The sequence below is a fragment of the Capricornis sumatraensis genome, chromosome 18 (genome assembly GCF_032405125.1).
Source record: "Capricornis sumatraensis isolate serow.1 chromosome 18, serow.2, whole genome shotgun sequence".
Taxonomy (NCBI): domain Eukaryota; kingdom Metazoa; phylum Chordata; class Mammalia; order Artiodactyla; family Bovidae; genus Capricornis; species Capricornis sumatraensis.
Window position 1 is genome coordinate 8,679,819 of NC_091086.1, and position 18,223 is coordinate 8,698,041.

Here is an 18,223-nt window from a genome sequence, read left to right on the forward strand (position 1 = left end):
AGCCTGGCAGGCTACAGTCCGTGGCTCTCAAAGAGTTGGACACAACTGACCAACTGAGCATACACACACGAAGTAAACGGATGGGAAAACTTCATTTCCTCCTGGTGTCAGTGGTTCTTCTCTTTGCTATCTGCATTTGTCTTGAATTTGTGTTCTCCAGAGGTAGAAACAAGTCTGACCCATCGCAAGCCTGGTGGGGCATGTTGAGGTCCACTTTGAGCCTCTCCACAGGAGAGGGCGGGGGTCCCTGCCCTGTTTCCTCTAGCTTGCTCATGCGTGTACCTGTGACATATGAATTAGCTGTGTTTACAGTACAGCAATTAGATGTTTCATTTTAATAGGAGTTTCTTTGCTCAATGACCTGAGATGCATCTATAAGTGTGGATTATTTCCTCCTGAAATACATATTTGGCAAGATGATTATAAAATTGCCGTATCAATGAATACATTTACTCCTTTACTCCCAAACACAGAATTAACAGTGCTTTTATTTTGAGAGGGTTTTCACATTCCGTATTCATGTTCCACTTATATCTGTGAGACAGTCTCCTGGTAATCAATTGTAAGATTTCATTTGAAAATCCACCTCTATTGGTTTCATTGGGTTTACATAATGAAAGGCTATGCCCTTTCCATTTCTGCACCTCCAGAAAAGAAAAAAAAAAGTTTGAACAACTCACAAGATCTAGGTCCTTCCAGTCATTTCCTATAAAGCAAGATGACAGGTGTGTTTTGCTTTGCTGTTGTAGGACTTCCTGATGGAGACATTCATCATGTTCAAGGACCTCATTGGGAAGAACGTGTACCCTGCGGACTGGGTGGCCATGAGCATGGTCCAGAACAGGTGAGCGCCCCGCCTCCAGGCCCGGGCCCCTCAGCACCCACGTGACATCGCGGGAGAGGTGGGGTGTTGGCCATGAGCATGGTCCAGAACAGATGAGCGCCCCGCCTCCGGGGCCTGGGCCCCTCAGCACTCACGTGACATCATACTGGGCGAGGGGGGGTGTTGGCCATGAGCATGATCCAGAACGGGTGAGCGCCCCGCCTCCAGGCCTGGGCCCCTCAGCACCCACGTGACATCGCGGGAGAGGTGGGGTGTTGGCCATGAGCATGGTCCAGAACAGATGAGCGCCCCGCCTCCGGGGCCCGGGCCCCTCAGCACCCACGTGACATCACCCTGGGAGAGGCGGGAGGTGGGGAGAGTTTCTCCCTGACGAAAATAAACTGAAGTGCAACAGGTCCTTTCTTTCTGCATTGAAACCCCAGGGGGCTGCTCACCAGTCTTGAGCTATTTATTCATTATTCTTCATTCCTTCGTGTATACTGAACTGGCTACTCCCTACCTTCCCCATCCTTCCAGTACTGGTTAAAATATACTTTGTCTACAACGCTTCTCTAAACCTTGAGACAGGAGAGCTTAAGATCAGCCTTATTAAAATCATAAAAATATACTCTGGGACATATGGTAGAATAAGTTTAGGAAGCATTGGATTAAGCAGCTTTGACTAGCTTTCTGTGGTACAGGACTTCTCAGAGCCTTTATGCTAATGCTTTCTCGAAGAGGAAGATGCTAAGGGGATGCTATGGGATTTTCTGAGAGGAAGATATGGATACAGCATTTCACAGATTTACCTGCCCATTGAATCATTCAGTGTGCATGTATTTATGTCTCCCTATGGGAAATAGACGGGGAAACAGTAGAAACAGTGTCAGACTTTATTTTGGGGGGCTCCAAAATCACTGTAGATGGTGACTGCAGCCATGACATTAAAAGACGCTTACTCCTCGGAAGGAAAGTTATGACCAACCTAGATCGCATATTCAAAAGCAGAGACATTATTTTGCCAACAAAGGTCCATCTAGTCAAGGCTATGGTTTTTCCAGTAGTCATGTATGGATGTGAGAGTTGGACTGTGAAGAAAGCTGAACACCGAAGAATTGATGCTTTTGAACTGTGGTGTTGGAGAAGACTCTTGAGAGTCCCTTGGACTGCAAGGAGATCCAACCAGTCCATCCTAAAGGAGATCAGCCCTGGGTGTTCTTTGGAAGGAATGATGCTAAAGCTGAAACCAGTACTTTGGCCACCTCATGCAAAGAGTTGAGTCATTGGAAAAGACTCTGATGCTGGGAGGGATTGGGGGCAGGAGGAGAAGGGGACGACAGAGGATGAGATGGCTGGATGGCATCACCTACTCGATGGACATGAGTTTGAGTGAACTCTGGGAGTTGGTGATGGACAGGGAGGCCTGGCGTGCTGCGATTCATGGGGTTGCAAAGAGTCAGACACAACTGAGCGACTGAACTGAACTGAACTGATGTGTATATAGTACTTATTAATACCTCATAGAATACAAGTGTAACCCAAGATGAACTCAGATCCCACATAGTCCAGCCCAATAGACAAGAGTAACTGTGAGCAATTTCCATTTTTAATGCTTTCTCTCAAATAATGTTATTTCATCAAAATGAAGTTCAAGTCATAGCACTCAGCAATATCATCTGATATCCCCTTTTTCCGTTCTCCTGTATCTCTATGTCATGGTTTACCCAGGCCTCTCTCACAACCTCATTCTCAGTTCCTATCCACAAACCCTTTTGAAACTGGGTCCTCTAGGCTTCTCTCTTTCCTTTTGCTCTCCCTTCCCTTTGGCTTCCTATATTTGCTTTAGGTGCTTCCCATGGAGAGGCTTCCCAGGTGGCTCAGCGGTAAAGAATCTGCCTGCCAGTACGGGAGACGCAGGAGATGTGGGTTTAATCCCTGGGTCGGGAAGATCCCCTGGAATAGGAAACGGCAGCCCACTGCAGTATTCCTGCCTGGGAAATCACGTGGACAGAGGAGCCTGGTGGGCTACAGTCCATGTGGTTGCCAAGAATCGGGCATGACCGAGCGCCTGAGCACGCACGCATGGTTCCCGTGGGGACTCTTCACTCTGCACTGGCAAGAAGTTTTGTCTCTCTCTACCTATTGCTCTTGCTCTGTGTCCCAGGGGCCAAGAATTGGCTGGCAAAGACAGAAATGTCCTGAGAGGTTGGAAGAGGAGGAGATGTTAAAGAAGCAAAGGCAGAAATCTCTTCCGTGGGAAGCAATGAGAAAATAATGTAGACATGAATAATTTTGTCACTAGAAATAAATTTGAAATTTGTAGTCGTGAAATTTCTATCTCATGTTTGCCCAGGACCTTACTCCAGTCCCAGATGGCTTCCACCCCTTACTATTCCGACCTCTGCAAAGCTGCTCTTCTGTTAGCCGGATGCCTATGTGCCTAGCAAAGTGACTTTGCAGGCACACTTGCTCTTAGGGCCAGCTTTAGGGGCCGGTGAAGGGGAGGAGAGGTTCGTCAAGGCAGAAAGAGAGAAATGTTTCTGCATCGGTGTTTGTGCTGGGAAGAGGAAAATCAGCCCAGCAACAAAAATGTCAGAATTCTTAGCCTGGGCTGATTCTCCCTGTTCACATCGCTCAGGTGGGAGTCTGGCTTTTCCAGTGCTGAAGGCATTGGTGGGAATTAGGCCCGGCCATGTTACAGATGAGAGGCAGGTCTCTCCCTAGCCCTGTGTCAGGATTAGCTTCCTGAGCATACAGCCTGTGTAGCTGCAGAGGACTCTGCACTCTGAAGGGCCCTGCTCTCACCATCTTGGGTTCCTAATACTTTTGGACTAGGAGACTTGCATGTTCACTGTGCACTGAGCTCAAAAATGATGCAGCTGGTGGTACCTCACATCAGTGTCCATCTACTCATCTGTGTTTGGAAGAAGCCGGCTCCCAAACTGCATTTGGATCCGTTCACTCTTTGCCAGTTGGTCGGTGAGGTCTTGGGGTTTTGCCAATTTCATGAAGCATCCAGGTGAGTCATCTTCGACTCACCCTACATTTCAGAGACACTCAACTGTTCATGTAACATACTGTTTCATACTTCCTATGACTTTGCATAAACTATGACTCTCCCCCTTTTTAGACAAAACTCAACACAGAAGCATCCTAAAAATGCCTCCCCATGTAATTTCTCATTGGTGGGGCCTTCTGGGATGCCTTTATGGCAGGAGAGCACGTTCCCGCCTCTTTGCTTGCACACACACCCACGTTATAGTACTTGCCCCCCTGGACTGTCATTGTCTCTTGTTGTGACCATTCTTGCCACCAGAGAATGGCTTCTTGAAGGCAAGAACTAGGTCCGGCTAATTTCTGTATTTCTAACTCTTGGCAGGGAACCTGACATTCATAAACATGTGTATAATAAATTGTCTTTGATACTTTGTAATAAGCTCTGTATATCCAATGGATATTCATTTTATAGATATTTTAATTGTGTTGGAGTTGATTCATAGTGCTCTGTGAGTTTCAGGTGAACAGCAAAGTGATTCAGCTATACATGTACATATATTAATTTTGTTTTAGACTCTTTTCTCATATACGTTATCACAAAACGTTGAGTAGAGTTCCCTATGCTATACAGTAGGTCCTTGTTGACTATTTATCTTATCTACGGTTGTGCGTGCATGTGTTTATCCCAGTCTCCTGATTTATCCCTCAGCAGTACGTTTCCCGTTTGGTCACAATGGGTACGTATTGATTAGGATTTTTTTTTTAAAGAAATACAATTCAAATTTGCCAAACAGAAAGAGAATTTATGGGCTCGGGCAATTTAAAGAGCCCAGGGTTATGGCTGTGGGCATATCTAGGTGCTCAAACAGTGTTGCAGGGAATCTGTGTCTCTATCTCTGCTCTTTTCTCAATTGGCTTCTTTCTAAGGCAGATGCTCTCTTTGCAGTAGAAACCTGACTGCAGAAATTCCAGAAATATGTCTTGTTGGATTAGCAGCCCCAGTAGAAAAAAGACGCTTTTCCTTCAAGAGGTACAGCAAAATTCCCAGAGTAATTTTCAAAGATCTGGCTCGGGCTACATCCCAATCCAGAAAACTCTGTGGCCAGTGAAATGAAATATGCTGTTTCATCAGGCTTGGTTCATATGACCCACCTTTGGAAGTGGGGAGGCTGTGACTAGTTTTATCCAAACAACAAAGTCTGGGAGCAAAGGGGGAGGCTGGGAGAGTAATTCTTCAAAGGAAAATCTGAGAGTTACTACCAGAAATGGCTGATGAGCAGACAAACAAATGCGCAGACATCTGCAACTGATACAGAGTCAGGAGGGTGGACGCCCAGAGAGGCGGGGCCCTCCCTCATCAGGCCAGCAGCCTCCCCTCCTGAGCTGCCAGCAGTCATCCCAGAGGAAACACACGAAGTGCTTTGAAGGAACGTTCCTATCTGAAATCCCAGCTAGCCACAGACTTTAGTCTTTTGAGGGGAGACAGGACCCTAGAGGCAATACAGTAGTCCTTGCTTCTTTAAACCTGCAAAATTAGAATATAGTTTTCTAAGGGACCTAGGGTTTCCCAGGTGGCGCAGTGGTGCAGATCCTGCCTGCCAATGCAGGAGATGGAGGAGACTCAGGTTCATTTCCTGGGTTGGGAAGATTGCCTGGAGAAGGAAATGGCAACCCACTCCAGACTTCTTGCCTAGAGAATCCCGTGGACAGAGGAATCTGGTGGGCTACACCCCATAGGGTCCCAAAGAATCAGATACGACTGAGCACACACATATACTTGTAGATAACACCATTCAGGGTGCTTGTCACATTTTTTGGTGATCCAGGTGAAGAGAGAGACTAATCAAGTAATCTCAGAAACAATGTAAAATTATGGCAGGGTTATATAAGAGAGGTGCTGTATTAAGAGAACTATAAGATGTGGCCTAGATCTGTGCTCTGAGGGATGAAAAGCAAGTGTTGGGGTGGGAGTTGGGGAAGAGTGTGCCAGGCCAACCAGAGCATGCCGAGCCAAGCAGAGCACGCCGAGCCAAGCAGAGCACGTGCAAATATCCTGGACTGGGCAACTGAGCAGAAAGGCAGGCAAGGGAACCTAAGAAACTGGAGTCGTCTACTAAATAGAAACAATTGCATCTCTGATGGAAATTCCTACATTTGAGATTAGGTTTGGCACATATACACTATGATGTGTAAAACAGCTAGTGCTAACCTGCTATAAAGCCCAGGAAACTCAGCTCAGTGCTATGCCATGAGCTAGAGGGATATCATGGGGGGAGGGGTGGGAGGGAGGGCAAAGAGGGAGAGGATATATGTCTATATATATCTGATTTACTTCATTGCACAGCAGAACATTATAAAGCAATTATCGGTTCAGTTCAGTCGCTCAGTCGTGTCCGACTCTTCGTGACCCCATAGACCACAGCACACCAGGACTCCCTGTCCATCACCAACTCCCGGAGCCTACTCAAACTCATCTCCATTGAGTCGGTGATGCCATCCAGCCATCTCATCCTCTGTCGTCCCCTTCTCCTCCTGCCTTCAATCTTTCCCAGCATCCGGGTCTTTTCAGATGAGTCAGCTCTTCACATCAGGTGGCCAAAGTATTGGAGTTTCACCTTCAACATCAGTCCTTCCAATGAACACCCAGGACTGATCTCCTTTAGGATGGACTGGTTGGATCTCCTTGCAGTCCAAGGGACTCCCAAGAGTCTTCTCCAACAGTTCAAAAGCATCAATTCTTCAGTGCTCAGCTTTCTTTATAGTCCAACACATCCATACATGACCACTGGAAAAACCATAGCCTTGATGAGACGGACGTTTGTTGGCAAAGTGATAAAGCAATTATACTCCAATAAAATAAATAAAAAAATAAGTTGAATTCAGAAATACAGCCTGGGTTTCAGACTTAGTTCTGCCACCTTATCTTTCCTGGGAAGTCATTTAACCTCTTGGCATCTCAGTTTTCTGATCTGCAAAATGGGGATAATTATAATATCCATTTCATGGTGTGTGTGTATGTATGTGTGTGTGTGTGTGTGTGTGTGTGTGTGTGTGTGTGTGTGTGAGAGAGAGAGAGAGAGAGAGAGGATAGACTAGTTGTTCCTCAGATCGCTGCTGGTACCTGGGAAGAATTCAGGCAGTGGCAGCATTGCCATCCCCAGGTGCAGACAGTAAATGTAGCGTTGGACTGGAGAAGCACGTGCCTGGTGTCAGCAGGAAAGAGGACTGTTTTCCTCTTGCAGGCACGTAGCTCAGCTTGTAGATTTCCTTCATCTCCTAACTATGGTGATCCCTTCCATTTATGCAGCACTTGAAATTTTTCCAGTTTTTGCATTTTGTTTGGTGTTACAGTAGCTAACATGTATCACACACCTAGACTGTATACCTAGATGTATCACGCTCCCATTGTAAATACTTCAGATGTATTAGCTCATTTCATCATTGCAACAACTTTATGATATGATAAAATGTTGTAACCTACATGTTATACATGAGGAAACTGAAACACAGCATACATGTTGTTAGCATGGTAGTACTTGGTGTTGTGTTACTAGCAAAAACCAGCAAAACCAGGCAATGAGTCCGTGTTTTTTTTTTTCCCTTTGCTTACTTCTTTATTGTATTTTTGTAAATTATGCAAATATGATATCACATCTACAAGAGACTTGGAAAATACAAAACAAACTTACGTTTAGTTATATTACATATTACAATTATTTTTAAGTAGATAAATTGAGACTTTTAGTTGGAGTTTTAATATCAAACTCTCAAAACTGAATAGAATGAATATAGAGATAAGTGAAAAGATTTAGTAAACCTGAAAAACTGTTGTTGTTTTTTTTTAAAAAAGGAAATTAACATGTGATACAGTGCTATTAGCTAAGGTACAGATTTAGTTCAAATTTCACAAAATTTTATGTTAGTGTCCATTATTTATTTTTACACCTTATTCAAAACACCATATTGTATTTAACTGCATTGAGCAGCTTCAGGTGCTTGCAACAAATTCTGGTAAATTCTCTTTTCATTTTTATTGTATTTCAAATATTTTCTAATTTTCCTTGTTGTGGCTTCTTAAATACAGCAATCATTTACAAGTGGACATTTAATTTCCAAATACGTGAGTTTTTAAAGTATTTTTAATATTAATTTCTTATTTTAATATTAATGTCTCATTTAAGAGCCCATGTTCTTGGTCTCTACTGCTTTATCCTGTGAAATAGGCTTGTGTCATGATGTGCATTGTAAGGATGTGCAAACTGCTAATTTATTGGCTCAGATAACTTAAAGAGGCCCAAAGAGGTGACTTGCCCAAGGTTAGTGGAGGATTTCAACATAAATTGGACAAACGGAACATACACCAGGTGTAACCCAGATCAGTATTTCCCAGAATGTAATTGTTTCTTCTCTGAAAATATGCAGCCTAAGCTCTATCATTGATGTGGCCAAAGCACACTTCATATGTTGGTTGCCCTGTATGTTACAATGTCTTCTTTTCCTTCCTTCCTTCTTCCCCCTCCCTCCTCCCCTTCCTCTCTTCCTTTCTCCTTTGCTTCCTTCCTTTCTTCCCTATTGAAAATGAAAGTGTCAGTCGCTCAGTCGTATCTGACTCTCTGCCACCCCATGGACTGTAGCCCACCGGGCACTTCTGTCCATGGAATTCACCAGGCAAGAATACTGGAGAGGGTTGCCATGCCCTTCTCCAGGGGCTCTTCCCCACCCAGGGACCAAACCCAGGTCTCCTGCATTGCAGGAAGATTCTCTGTCATCTGAGCCACCAGGGAAGCCACTTCCTTTCTTTCTTCCCTATTACTCATATATTTTTTATGATTTCCTGCTTTTCTAATTTCCCTGTTGTTGCTTATTATGTATGTATGTATTAGTCATTTATGATGTATCTGCCTGTTGGAGGAGGGAATAGTTTTCCAGATCTAAATGTCTCCTCCACTGTGTTCTGCTTGTGTATGCAGACGGAGTGACATGTCTACTGCGAGAAATACCTCCTGTGAGAGCACAGTGCAACATTCAGTAAGATCTGATGTATGTGGCATGGTTAATTTTTAAATGATCAAGTTCTTTGCAACATTGTAAATGAACAAAATATGCCTAGGAAGCCCTTTCCCCCTCCTCTATCTGCACTTTGATCTGGAAATCCAACATTTGGGGTGGGGGTGAGGGGTGGGGGTTGGGGATTCAGACAGATCCTTGAAGCTTCTCAAAATGGAGTCCATCAACACAAACATACTGAGCGTCCTGGGTATCAGAGTCTAGCGGGTGGACAGGCCCATCCATGCCATGGTGCCAGAAGGCAGGGTGCTTACTGTCTTGTTGGTGAGACAGTATGTATGCCCATGGAAGTAGGACCAAATGCCGCAGCCACTATAGTGAGTTCAGAGCACAGGGAGGGCCCAGAGAAGTCAGCATTTACGACTGCCCAGGTTCAAATCCTGCCTCCACCATTTAATAGTTCCATCACCTCAGGTAAAGTTACTTAATCGCTCTGGACTCTGTGTTTCTCACTGTAAAATGGGATAATAATAAGACCTATCACAAAGGATTTTTGTGAGGATCAAAATGAAATAATATGTATAAAGTAGTTAGAATAGTGTTTGTCATATATAACAAGCATTTCACAAATGTTAGCTATTATTTTAGCGCTCACATCCCTACGATCTGGGAATATCCACAGTATTTCACAAAAGAGACACACCTGTACTGGATCTCATCTGCATTACCAGTGACATATTTTGAGATCTCATATCATCTCTGGCATACACGAGGCACACAGTAGGGTCATAGTTCAGTTCAGTTCAGTTCAGTCGCTCAGTCGTGTCCAACTCTTTGCGACCCCATGAATCGCAGCACGCCAGGCCTCCCTATCCATCACCAACTCCCGGAGTTCACTCAGACTCACGTCCATCGAGTCGGTGATGCCATCCAGCCATCTCATCCTGGGTCGTCCCCTTCTCCTCCTGCCCCCAATCCCTCCCAGCATCAGAGTCTTTTCCAGTGAGTCAGCTCTTCATAGTAGCTGGCCCTAAAAAGCTGAACGGAGAAGTTCTTGGTGTGTGTGTGGCTACTTCTGTCAGTTTGCTAACAATCACTGACACCCACTCCCCCTTTCTCCTGCCATCATTAATTTTTACCACCTACTTCCTTTTTGTAGGTCCTACCCACTCCAAAACATGTCACCCAGAAGGAGGCTTCTCCATGGGTTTTTTTAGCCAGCACAGCACATCTAATCCTGACACTCACCTGGGCCACCGGGTTCCAGTCCCCGGAGACTGCTGCCCCTAACTAGAGTCCAGAATTCAGAGGGGGCACATGGAGTGGGCCATGCCCTGACCATGAGCTGGGATCCTCCGATGCCCTGTAACTTCTCAGTTCTATGATGCCCAGGACACTCATATATCTTCAATATGTTTGTGTTGATTCAGTCCATTTAGAGAAGCTTTAGGGATGTGTCTAAATCCCCAACCACCACCCCTCACCCCCACCCTAAATGTTTAATTCCTAGATCGAAGTGTAGATGGAGGAGGGGAAAAGAGGTTCCTGGGCACATTTTGTTCATGTACAATATTGCGAAGAACTTGTGTGTTTTGCGGGAAGCCACAAGGCTCAGGGGAAAGGGCTTTCTCAGTGCTACTAGGAGAAGAAGGACTCCCTTTTCCTGGCCAGGTCTTTTATCTCTGTCTTCAAATTTTGACCAGTAGAATCAATTCCATCCCATGAACCGTGGCACCAAGGGGAATGCGAGTCGGGGAGGCCCTCTCAGCTGTGGGCTTTCTCACTGGAAAGGGCATGTCCACCTCCAGTTGCCTCTTTTATTCACATCGTACAACTAGTGTGCGTGGGCTGATTGTCACATTGGAGTGTTCTCATCCCCAGGTCCTCCTGCCTCTGAGCTGCAGGGTGGCTGGGCAGCTCAGGATAATGCCCACAGTACAACTGGCGCTTACTAAGGACCCTTATGCCCTGAGGCCCTGGGCCCCCAGCTTCATGCACTGCATCTCATTTCATCTTCACATGCAGCTCATCACACAGAGGGGAAGCAACCCTCTCAAGACCACAGCCTGGAAGAGCAGGAGAGTGGGAATGTGCCCCCAGGCAGGCTTGCTCAGCTCCTGCAGGCGTCTGCGTGCGCCTTCCATTACTGCATCCCGTCCAAGGACTAATGCGGGTGGTGCATGGGTTTATTTAGGAGATGAGACCCACAGGGACTCGTGGTTGTCTCCAGGATTGAGGATTTGTTCTGATACATGGAGGGAGGTAGGAAGCTGGGAACCTGGGCCAGCAGCTACGGAGAGGCTTCGTGTGCAGCAGTTTTCAGCATACCAGCCTGGAGTTTGGCTCACTTTCTGCTAGCTTCTTCCTACCCGCAGCAGCTGCCGTCTCTTATATATGGCTTCTGCTGTCTCACAGAGTCATCTGTTCATGGCTTCTACTCAGGCCAGGGTCTGTTGCATTCTCCCTGTTTGCTCTGCTTTTGAAATGCCTGAAAGGATTTGATCTACTACTGTCCAGGCTAGGGTGCCCTCGCTAGATCAGCCATGGGCTTCCAGCCAGCCTGTGGAAGACTTGCCTGAGTCAAGTGTTGGTTCTGGGCCCATTCAGCTGTGGGCAGAGCAGCAGGATGATGGGGACTAAGTGGGAAAGGGCTCCCTTGTGGGCGCAAGGAGGGGCATGCCCAGTGCTGAGAGGCCATGCAGGCTGGCCTTCAAGGGAGCCAGAATATCTGTATGACTAACCGCAGATACTTTGAAGAAAGGCAAGCTGAGATTGGGTGGACTCCAGTGCCTACTGGCTATGTGAATGTGGGGAAAGTTTTGATATTTCCGGGGCTGAGTTTCCTCTTCTGTTAAATGGGTGCCACCATGACACCTACTTCAGTTTGCAGGATTAAATGAAACAATGTCTGAAGAGCACTTGGCACAGGATATACACATGAAAACTATAATTCCCCCGTCATTGTCATTATTAATGAGGTGAGCTCACAGCTTGAATTGAACAGAATTACAGATGTTTCTTGGTGGACCAAATAGCAGGGTGGTTAAATACTGAGGTTCTGAAGGCAGCTTCAGTTCAGTTCAGTCGCTCAGTCGTGTTCAACTCTTTGCGACCCCACGGACTGCAGCACGCCAGGCCTCTCAGTCCATCACCAGCTCCTAGAGTTTACCCAAACTCATGTCCATTGAGTTGGTGATGCCCTCCAATCATCTCATCCTCTGTCATCCCCTTCTCCTCCCGCCTTCAATTTTTCCCAGCATCAGGGTCTTTTCAAATGAGTCAGTTCTTCACATCAAGTGGCCAACATATTGGAGTTTCAGTTTCAACATCAGTCCTTCCAATGAATATTCAGGACTGATTTCTTTTAGGATGGACTGGTTGGATCTCCTTGCAGTTGAAGGGACTCTCAAGAGTCTTCTCCAACATCACAGTTCAAAAGCATCAATTCTTTAGCACTCAGCTTTCGTTATAGTCCAACTCTCACATCCACACTGTAAAAACCATAGATGGACCTTTGTTGGCAAAGTAACGTCTCTGCTAACTAGGTTGGTCATAGCTTTTCTTCCAAGGAATAAGCACCTTAATTTCATGGCTGCAGTCACCATCTGCAGTGATTTTGGAGCCCCAAAAAATAAAGTCTCTCACTGTTTCCACCGTTTCCGCATCTATTTGCTGTGAAGTGATGGGACCAGATGCCATGATCTCAGTTTTCTGAATGTTGAGCTGTAAGCCAGCTTTTTCACTCTCCTCTTTTACTTTCATCAAGAGGCTCTTTAGTTCTTCTTCTCTTTCTGCCATTAGGGTGGTGTCATCTGCATATCTGAGGTTATTGACATTTCTTCTGACAATCTTGATTCCAGCTTGTGTTTCTTCCAGCCCAGCATTTCTCATGATGTGCTCTGCATATAAGTTAAATAACCAGGGTGCCAATATACAGCCTTGACACACTCCTTTTCCTATTTGGAACCAGTCTGTTGTTCCACGTCCAGTTCTAACAGTTTCTTCCTGACCTGCATACAGATTTCTCAAGAGGAAGGTCTGGCATTCCCATCTCTTTCAGAATTTTCCACAGTTTGTGGGGATCCACACAGTCAAAGGCTTTGGCATAGTCAATAAAGCAGATAGATGTTTTTCTAGAACTCTTTTGCTTTTTCAATAATCCAGCAGATGTTGGCAATTTGATCTCTGTTCCTCTGCCTTTTCTAAATCCATCTTGAACATCTGGAAGGTCACGATTCACGTGCTGTTGAAGCCTGGCTTGGAGAATTTTGAGTATTATTTTATTAGTGTGTGAGATGAGTGTAATTTTGCGGTAGTTTGAGCATTCTTTGGCATTGCCTTTCTTTGGGACTGGAATGAAAACTGACCTTTTCCAGTCCTGTGGCCACTGCTGAGTTTTCCAAATTTGCCAGCATATTGAGTGCAGCACTTTCACAGCATCATCTTTTAGGATTTGAAATAGCTCAGCTGGAATTCCATTGCCTCCACTGGCTTTGTTCATAGTGATGCTTCCTAAGGCCCACTTGACTTTATATTCCAGGATGTCTGACTCTAGGTAAGTGATCACACCATCGTGATTATCTGGGCCATGAAGATCTTTTTTGTACAGTTCTTCTGTGTATTCTTGCCACCTCTTCTTAATGTCTTCTGCTTCTGTTAGGTCCATACAATTTCTGTCCTTTATTGTGCCCATCTTTGCATGAAATGTTCCTTTGGTATCTCTAATTTTCTTAAAGAGATCTCTAGTCTTTCTCATTCTTTTGTTTTCTTCTATTTCTTTGCACTGATCATTGAGGAAGGCTTTTTATCTCTCCTCGCTATTCTTTGGAACTCTGCATTCAAATGGGTACATCTTTCCTTTTCTCCTTTGCTTTTCGCTTCTCGTCTTTTCACGGCTATTTGTAAGGCCTCCTCAGACAACCATTTTGCTTTTTTGCATTTCTTTTCTTGGGGATGGTCTTGATCCCTGTCTCCTGTACAATATCACGAACCTCTGTCCATAGTTCATCAGGCATTCTATCAGATCTAATCCCTTGAATCTATTTCTTACTTCCACTGTATAAATCATAAGGGATTTGATTTAGGCCATACCTGAATGGTCTAGTGGTTTTCCCTACTTTCTTCAATTTCAGTCTGAATTTGGCAATAAAGAGTTCATGATCTGAGCCACAGTCAGCTCCTGGTCTTGTTTTTGCTGACTGTATAGAGCTTCTCCATCTTTGGCTGCAAAGAATATAATCAATCTCATTTTGGTATTGACCATCTGGTGATGTCCATGTGTAGAGTCTTCTCTTGTGTTGTTGGAAGAGGGTGTTTGCTGTGACCAATGCGTTCTCTTGGCAAAACTGTATTAGCCTTTACTGTACCTTTGTTTAAATCCTACTTTTACATGTATTAGCTGGCTTCTTGGGAAAGTTGACTAAATTCACGTCTCTAAAATGAAAATGATTATCTAACTCAGAGACCTAATGTGAGAATTAAAAATGAAAAAAAAAAAAAAAAAACACACACACAGAAAGTAATCCATGCCGAGTACTTAGCACAGAGCCTGATGCTTGTTGATACCTGTGACGGTGATTATTACTAACTTTTTTAGAGCCTGCTAAGCATCTCAGAGGAAATACAGGAAATATTAGGTTGATATTTGATTATGAATTTTTGTTTGCAACAATTCAAGTTAATTTTTTAAAGTAACAGAAAGAGCTGAGTGTGTTTTCATTACAACCCACTTCAACAAATTAATGCTTAGGCTTTAAGCACAATTTTTTTTTTAGAAAATATAAAAGACATGCTTTTCCAAACCCATATATTGCAAATCAAAGTCAAGTGATATTCTGATTTCCAAAGGATGGCTGCAGAAGAATCCAGAGAGAGGGAGGAGCCTTGGTTTACTGTCTTTCAGCCCCTATCTGCCACTAGTCCCTACCATCTGCACAGGGGGCTAATTAATTCCTGGTTATTGGACTGGCCTTTGCGAGGCAGAGACAGATTTAGGTTGACAATCAAAATAATAACTGTTACTGAAACTACTGATAGTTTATTGCTGCTGCAAATGTGTAAAACCCCTCATTTTGGTATCATATTAGACAGTCTGAGATGTTTATACATAATATGACAGCCACTCAATGCCTTTCCATCTGGGGAATCAGATACTAATCTTTAAGGAGAAAACATAAGTGTTTTTGCAAAGGCATACTAGCAAATGACTGAATAACAAAACTGAAGAGATCTCACTTTTGGCAGCCTGATGGGGTGGAGGATTCTGCAGGATTTTTATTTCCTGTCTTTACACAGTCCTGTTGGCTGCAGCTTGTCCTCTGACTGTCCATTCTGCTGTCAGAGGTCCCTGCCAGTAGAAGAATGAAGTTATCCAGAGGGTCTGGGTGGCCATAGCTACCATATTGCTTCTGTCACCCTGTGGCAGGCGCTCTGCTCAGCACTGACGATACATTTGCCTTTATGCCCTGTAGAAACCCTGTGAAAGGGGTTACACTGCTGCTGTTTTGCAAGCAAGGACACTTAAAATGTCAAGCATGATATTAACATGTCGCAAATCCACACTGCTGAGAAGTACCAAAGCTAGAAAACACATCCAATTTTGTGTGTGTGTACGTGTGTGTACAAATCTTGTGATCCTGATACCAGAATGCATTACCGTCTTTGTTCAGTGAACATTTAGTGTTTAATGAACACCCGGCCCAGCTTCCTTACAAGCAGTGCCTGATGTAACAGAAGCAATGCCTGATGTAGCTATAGTTGCCTTTCCCACACTCATGGCCCACCCAAAATATATCTGCCACTTAGATGGACATTTCCTGTGCATCCTGAGAGCTTCTGTCTTCCTTCATTCCCTGGGCTTTTTCTGGCTATAGGAGATTGCTCAGCCCACCTGCAGGGTAGACCAGAAATGCTAGGGACATAAAGTCTCTAGGAGCAACTTTCAACCAGTGATGGGCTGGCATTAATGGGGAAACAGCCCAGGATACTTCTCATGTTCCAGTATGTTCAATACAGTCTCTCAGAAGCACCCAAGGAGAACTGAGTCCCAGTTAGTACACAAAGCAATAACCTCCTAATAAACACTTTCTTTTTCTGGCTTCCCATGGGTAACCAAATAGACATTTCCTCTGGACCAGCCACTCAGTAGAAAAATTACTGACTGTCTACTATTAATCAAAAATTATAGACTATGATACAGGTAAGGTCTGGACCCTGCCTCTTAGATTTTGCAAACACATGTGCCATGGGACTTGGCCACAGTGAGGCATGTAGCAGTTGGAAGGTAGCTGTAAAATCCAGGAGAGAAAGGATGGTGGCTTGCTTCGGTGGGCAGTGGGTGATGAGAAGTAATTGAATTTAGGTGTGTTTTGAAAGTGATGCTAAGAGGTTTTGCTTACAGGCCAAGTGTAGATGTAAGAGAGAGGGAAGTTACGGATGCTGAGTCCTCCCCACACCTTGAGCAACTGGAAGAATGGAGTTGTTGTTAACTTAGATGGGAAGATGACAGAAAGAGGCAGGTAATAGGAGCTGAGCTTTTGACATGCATGTTTGAAATGCCTATTAGCCATCCAAGTGAGAGCACAGAGCTGAGAGCTGGAATGTAAGTTGGAGCTCAGGAGAAAGGCCAGGGATGAAGATATCACATTTGGGAGTCAGAGGCATGTAGGTTGGAGAGTAGATGAGATTATGGAGTGGTTCTCTGATTTCAAGGCAAGTACAGTGGAGGAGACAGTCATTATTGAATCACAGTAGAAATAGAAATAACTTCTCGTAGACGGTGATCAAGTCTGGGAAAGGCAGTTGCCCTGACTGTCTTTGGAGTCCTGAAAGATGCAACTGACCATGTCCTAAAGCATTTAGAAGGAAGTGGGATTCTACACAAAAGAACACAGCTGTCCATTCAGAAAGCCACTTAGAGCATAGATTAGCCATGAGAGATGATCTTAGCAAAGAAGGTGGGGACAGTCATGGAGGACAGTCACTGTCAAAGGAAAGGTCTTGGACTTACCCGTGGGCCTTGGGGAGCCATTGAAGTGGGTGATCGACAGGATTGGGGATATTCCACAGGGCAAGGCGTTCTAGAGGCTGAAAGGGCAAGAGTTAAAGGCTGCAAGGGCAGTCAGTAGTGGGGAAGGAGAGGAAGAGATGGATGGCAAGACATTCAAGAAGAAACACAATTTGACAACAGGTACAAAAATGTTCAATAAGCATAAGATTTGATCAGCATTACCACTTCCAAGAGAAGGGCCGAGAAGAGGTATATATGGGAGATGCAAGGCATACGTAAGAGAGTGGCCACTGAAACACTGTTTATAAGAGGCAGTGCTGAGAAGCAACATAAAGGTCCGTCAGTAAAAGACTGATGAAAGAAACTGTGACGCAGCCATACGACAGAATGTTCTTCAGTGATTAAAAGGAATGATATGTGTCTGAATTCATTGGCATGAAAGGAACACACAGTTTATTGTCAAGTAAAAGAGGCTGTGAAACAGAATTTATCATTTAACCCCATTTATCAAAATGCTATCTTTAAAATATGGTTTGTGTATATATGTCTAGGGAGACCTTTGAAATTCCGTTCATCAAAATGTCAAGCATGGTTTTCCCTAGATGATAGGATGGCTGGTGTGTTGTTTGTTTATTTATTTTATTTGGAGGGAGGCAATTTTTCTTCCTATCTTTCTGGATGACATGAATTTTCTGCCACAAGCTTGTAACAGTGTGAACAAAAGACAATATACATTTTCTAAAGGAAGCCAGACAGGGCCAGGTAAACGCGGCCCCAGGTCCGCAGTGTGAGCAGGTGCTAATGTGGGGGCCGGCCTCTTCCTTCAGCCTCCGGGGCGCCCCCTGAGGGCCCTTAAGGCTGAAGCACGGGGGAGGGACGTCTAGGGCAGCGTGCTCAGATGGCCTGCTGACCTTCTCCCCTCTTCCAGGGTCTTCCTGAGAGCTATCAACAAGTTTGCAGAAACCATGAACCAGAAATTCCTGGAAAACACGAATTTTGAGTTCCAGGTGAGTGTAAGGCACTAGGCGTGCCTTGGACTGTCCTGGCAGGGCTGTTCCAGCGACCTGGCTGGTGGCACATCAGACACATCCCGAAACACGTGGGAGCTACGCCTGTGCCTCGGGGGGTCTCCACAGAGTGCTGTGGGTTTGGGGAGGGAAGGAAGTACTTAGCGTTTAGAACCCAGGCCTTGATTAAACAGTCCTCAACTGAGGAGCATATGCGGATGTGACTGTGTAATGTGTCATGCTAAAGAAGAGACTTGCATTCATTCATTGTCAGAGTGGGCGCTACCTTTTCAAAATTCATCACTTTTTTTTTTCATGTTTTTATTCACCAGTACCTAGAACAGCAGCCATTCTTAGATATTGAAAGATGAAACTCTGTGA

At 44.8% G+C, this 18,223-nt stretch overlaps 1 protein-coding gene across 1 annotated transcript in view; it reads left to right on the plus strand.

Annotated features, from left to right (window-relative positions):
• DOCK2 (dedicator of cytokinesis 2) overlaps nucleotides 1-18,223 on the plus strand; it is a 444,911-nt gene that overhangs the window by 333,356 nt on the left and 93,332 nt on the right. Inside the window, exons 28-29 of the mRNA XM_068990795.1 lie at nucleotides 750-844; nucleotides 17,764-17,842. Coding sequence (XP_068846896.1) covers nucleotides 750-844; nucleotides 17,764-17,842 — 174 coding nt within the window. The remainder of the gene's footprint in view (nucleotides 1-749; nucleotides 845-17,763; nucleotides 17,843-18,223) is intronic.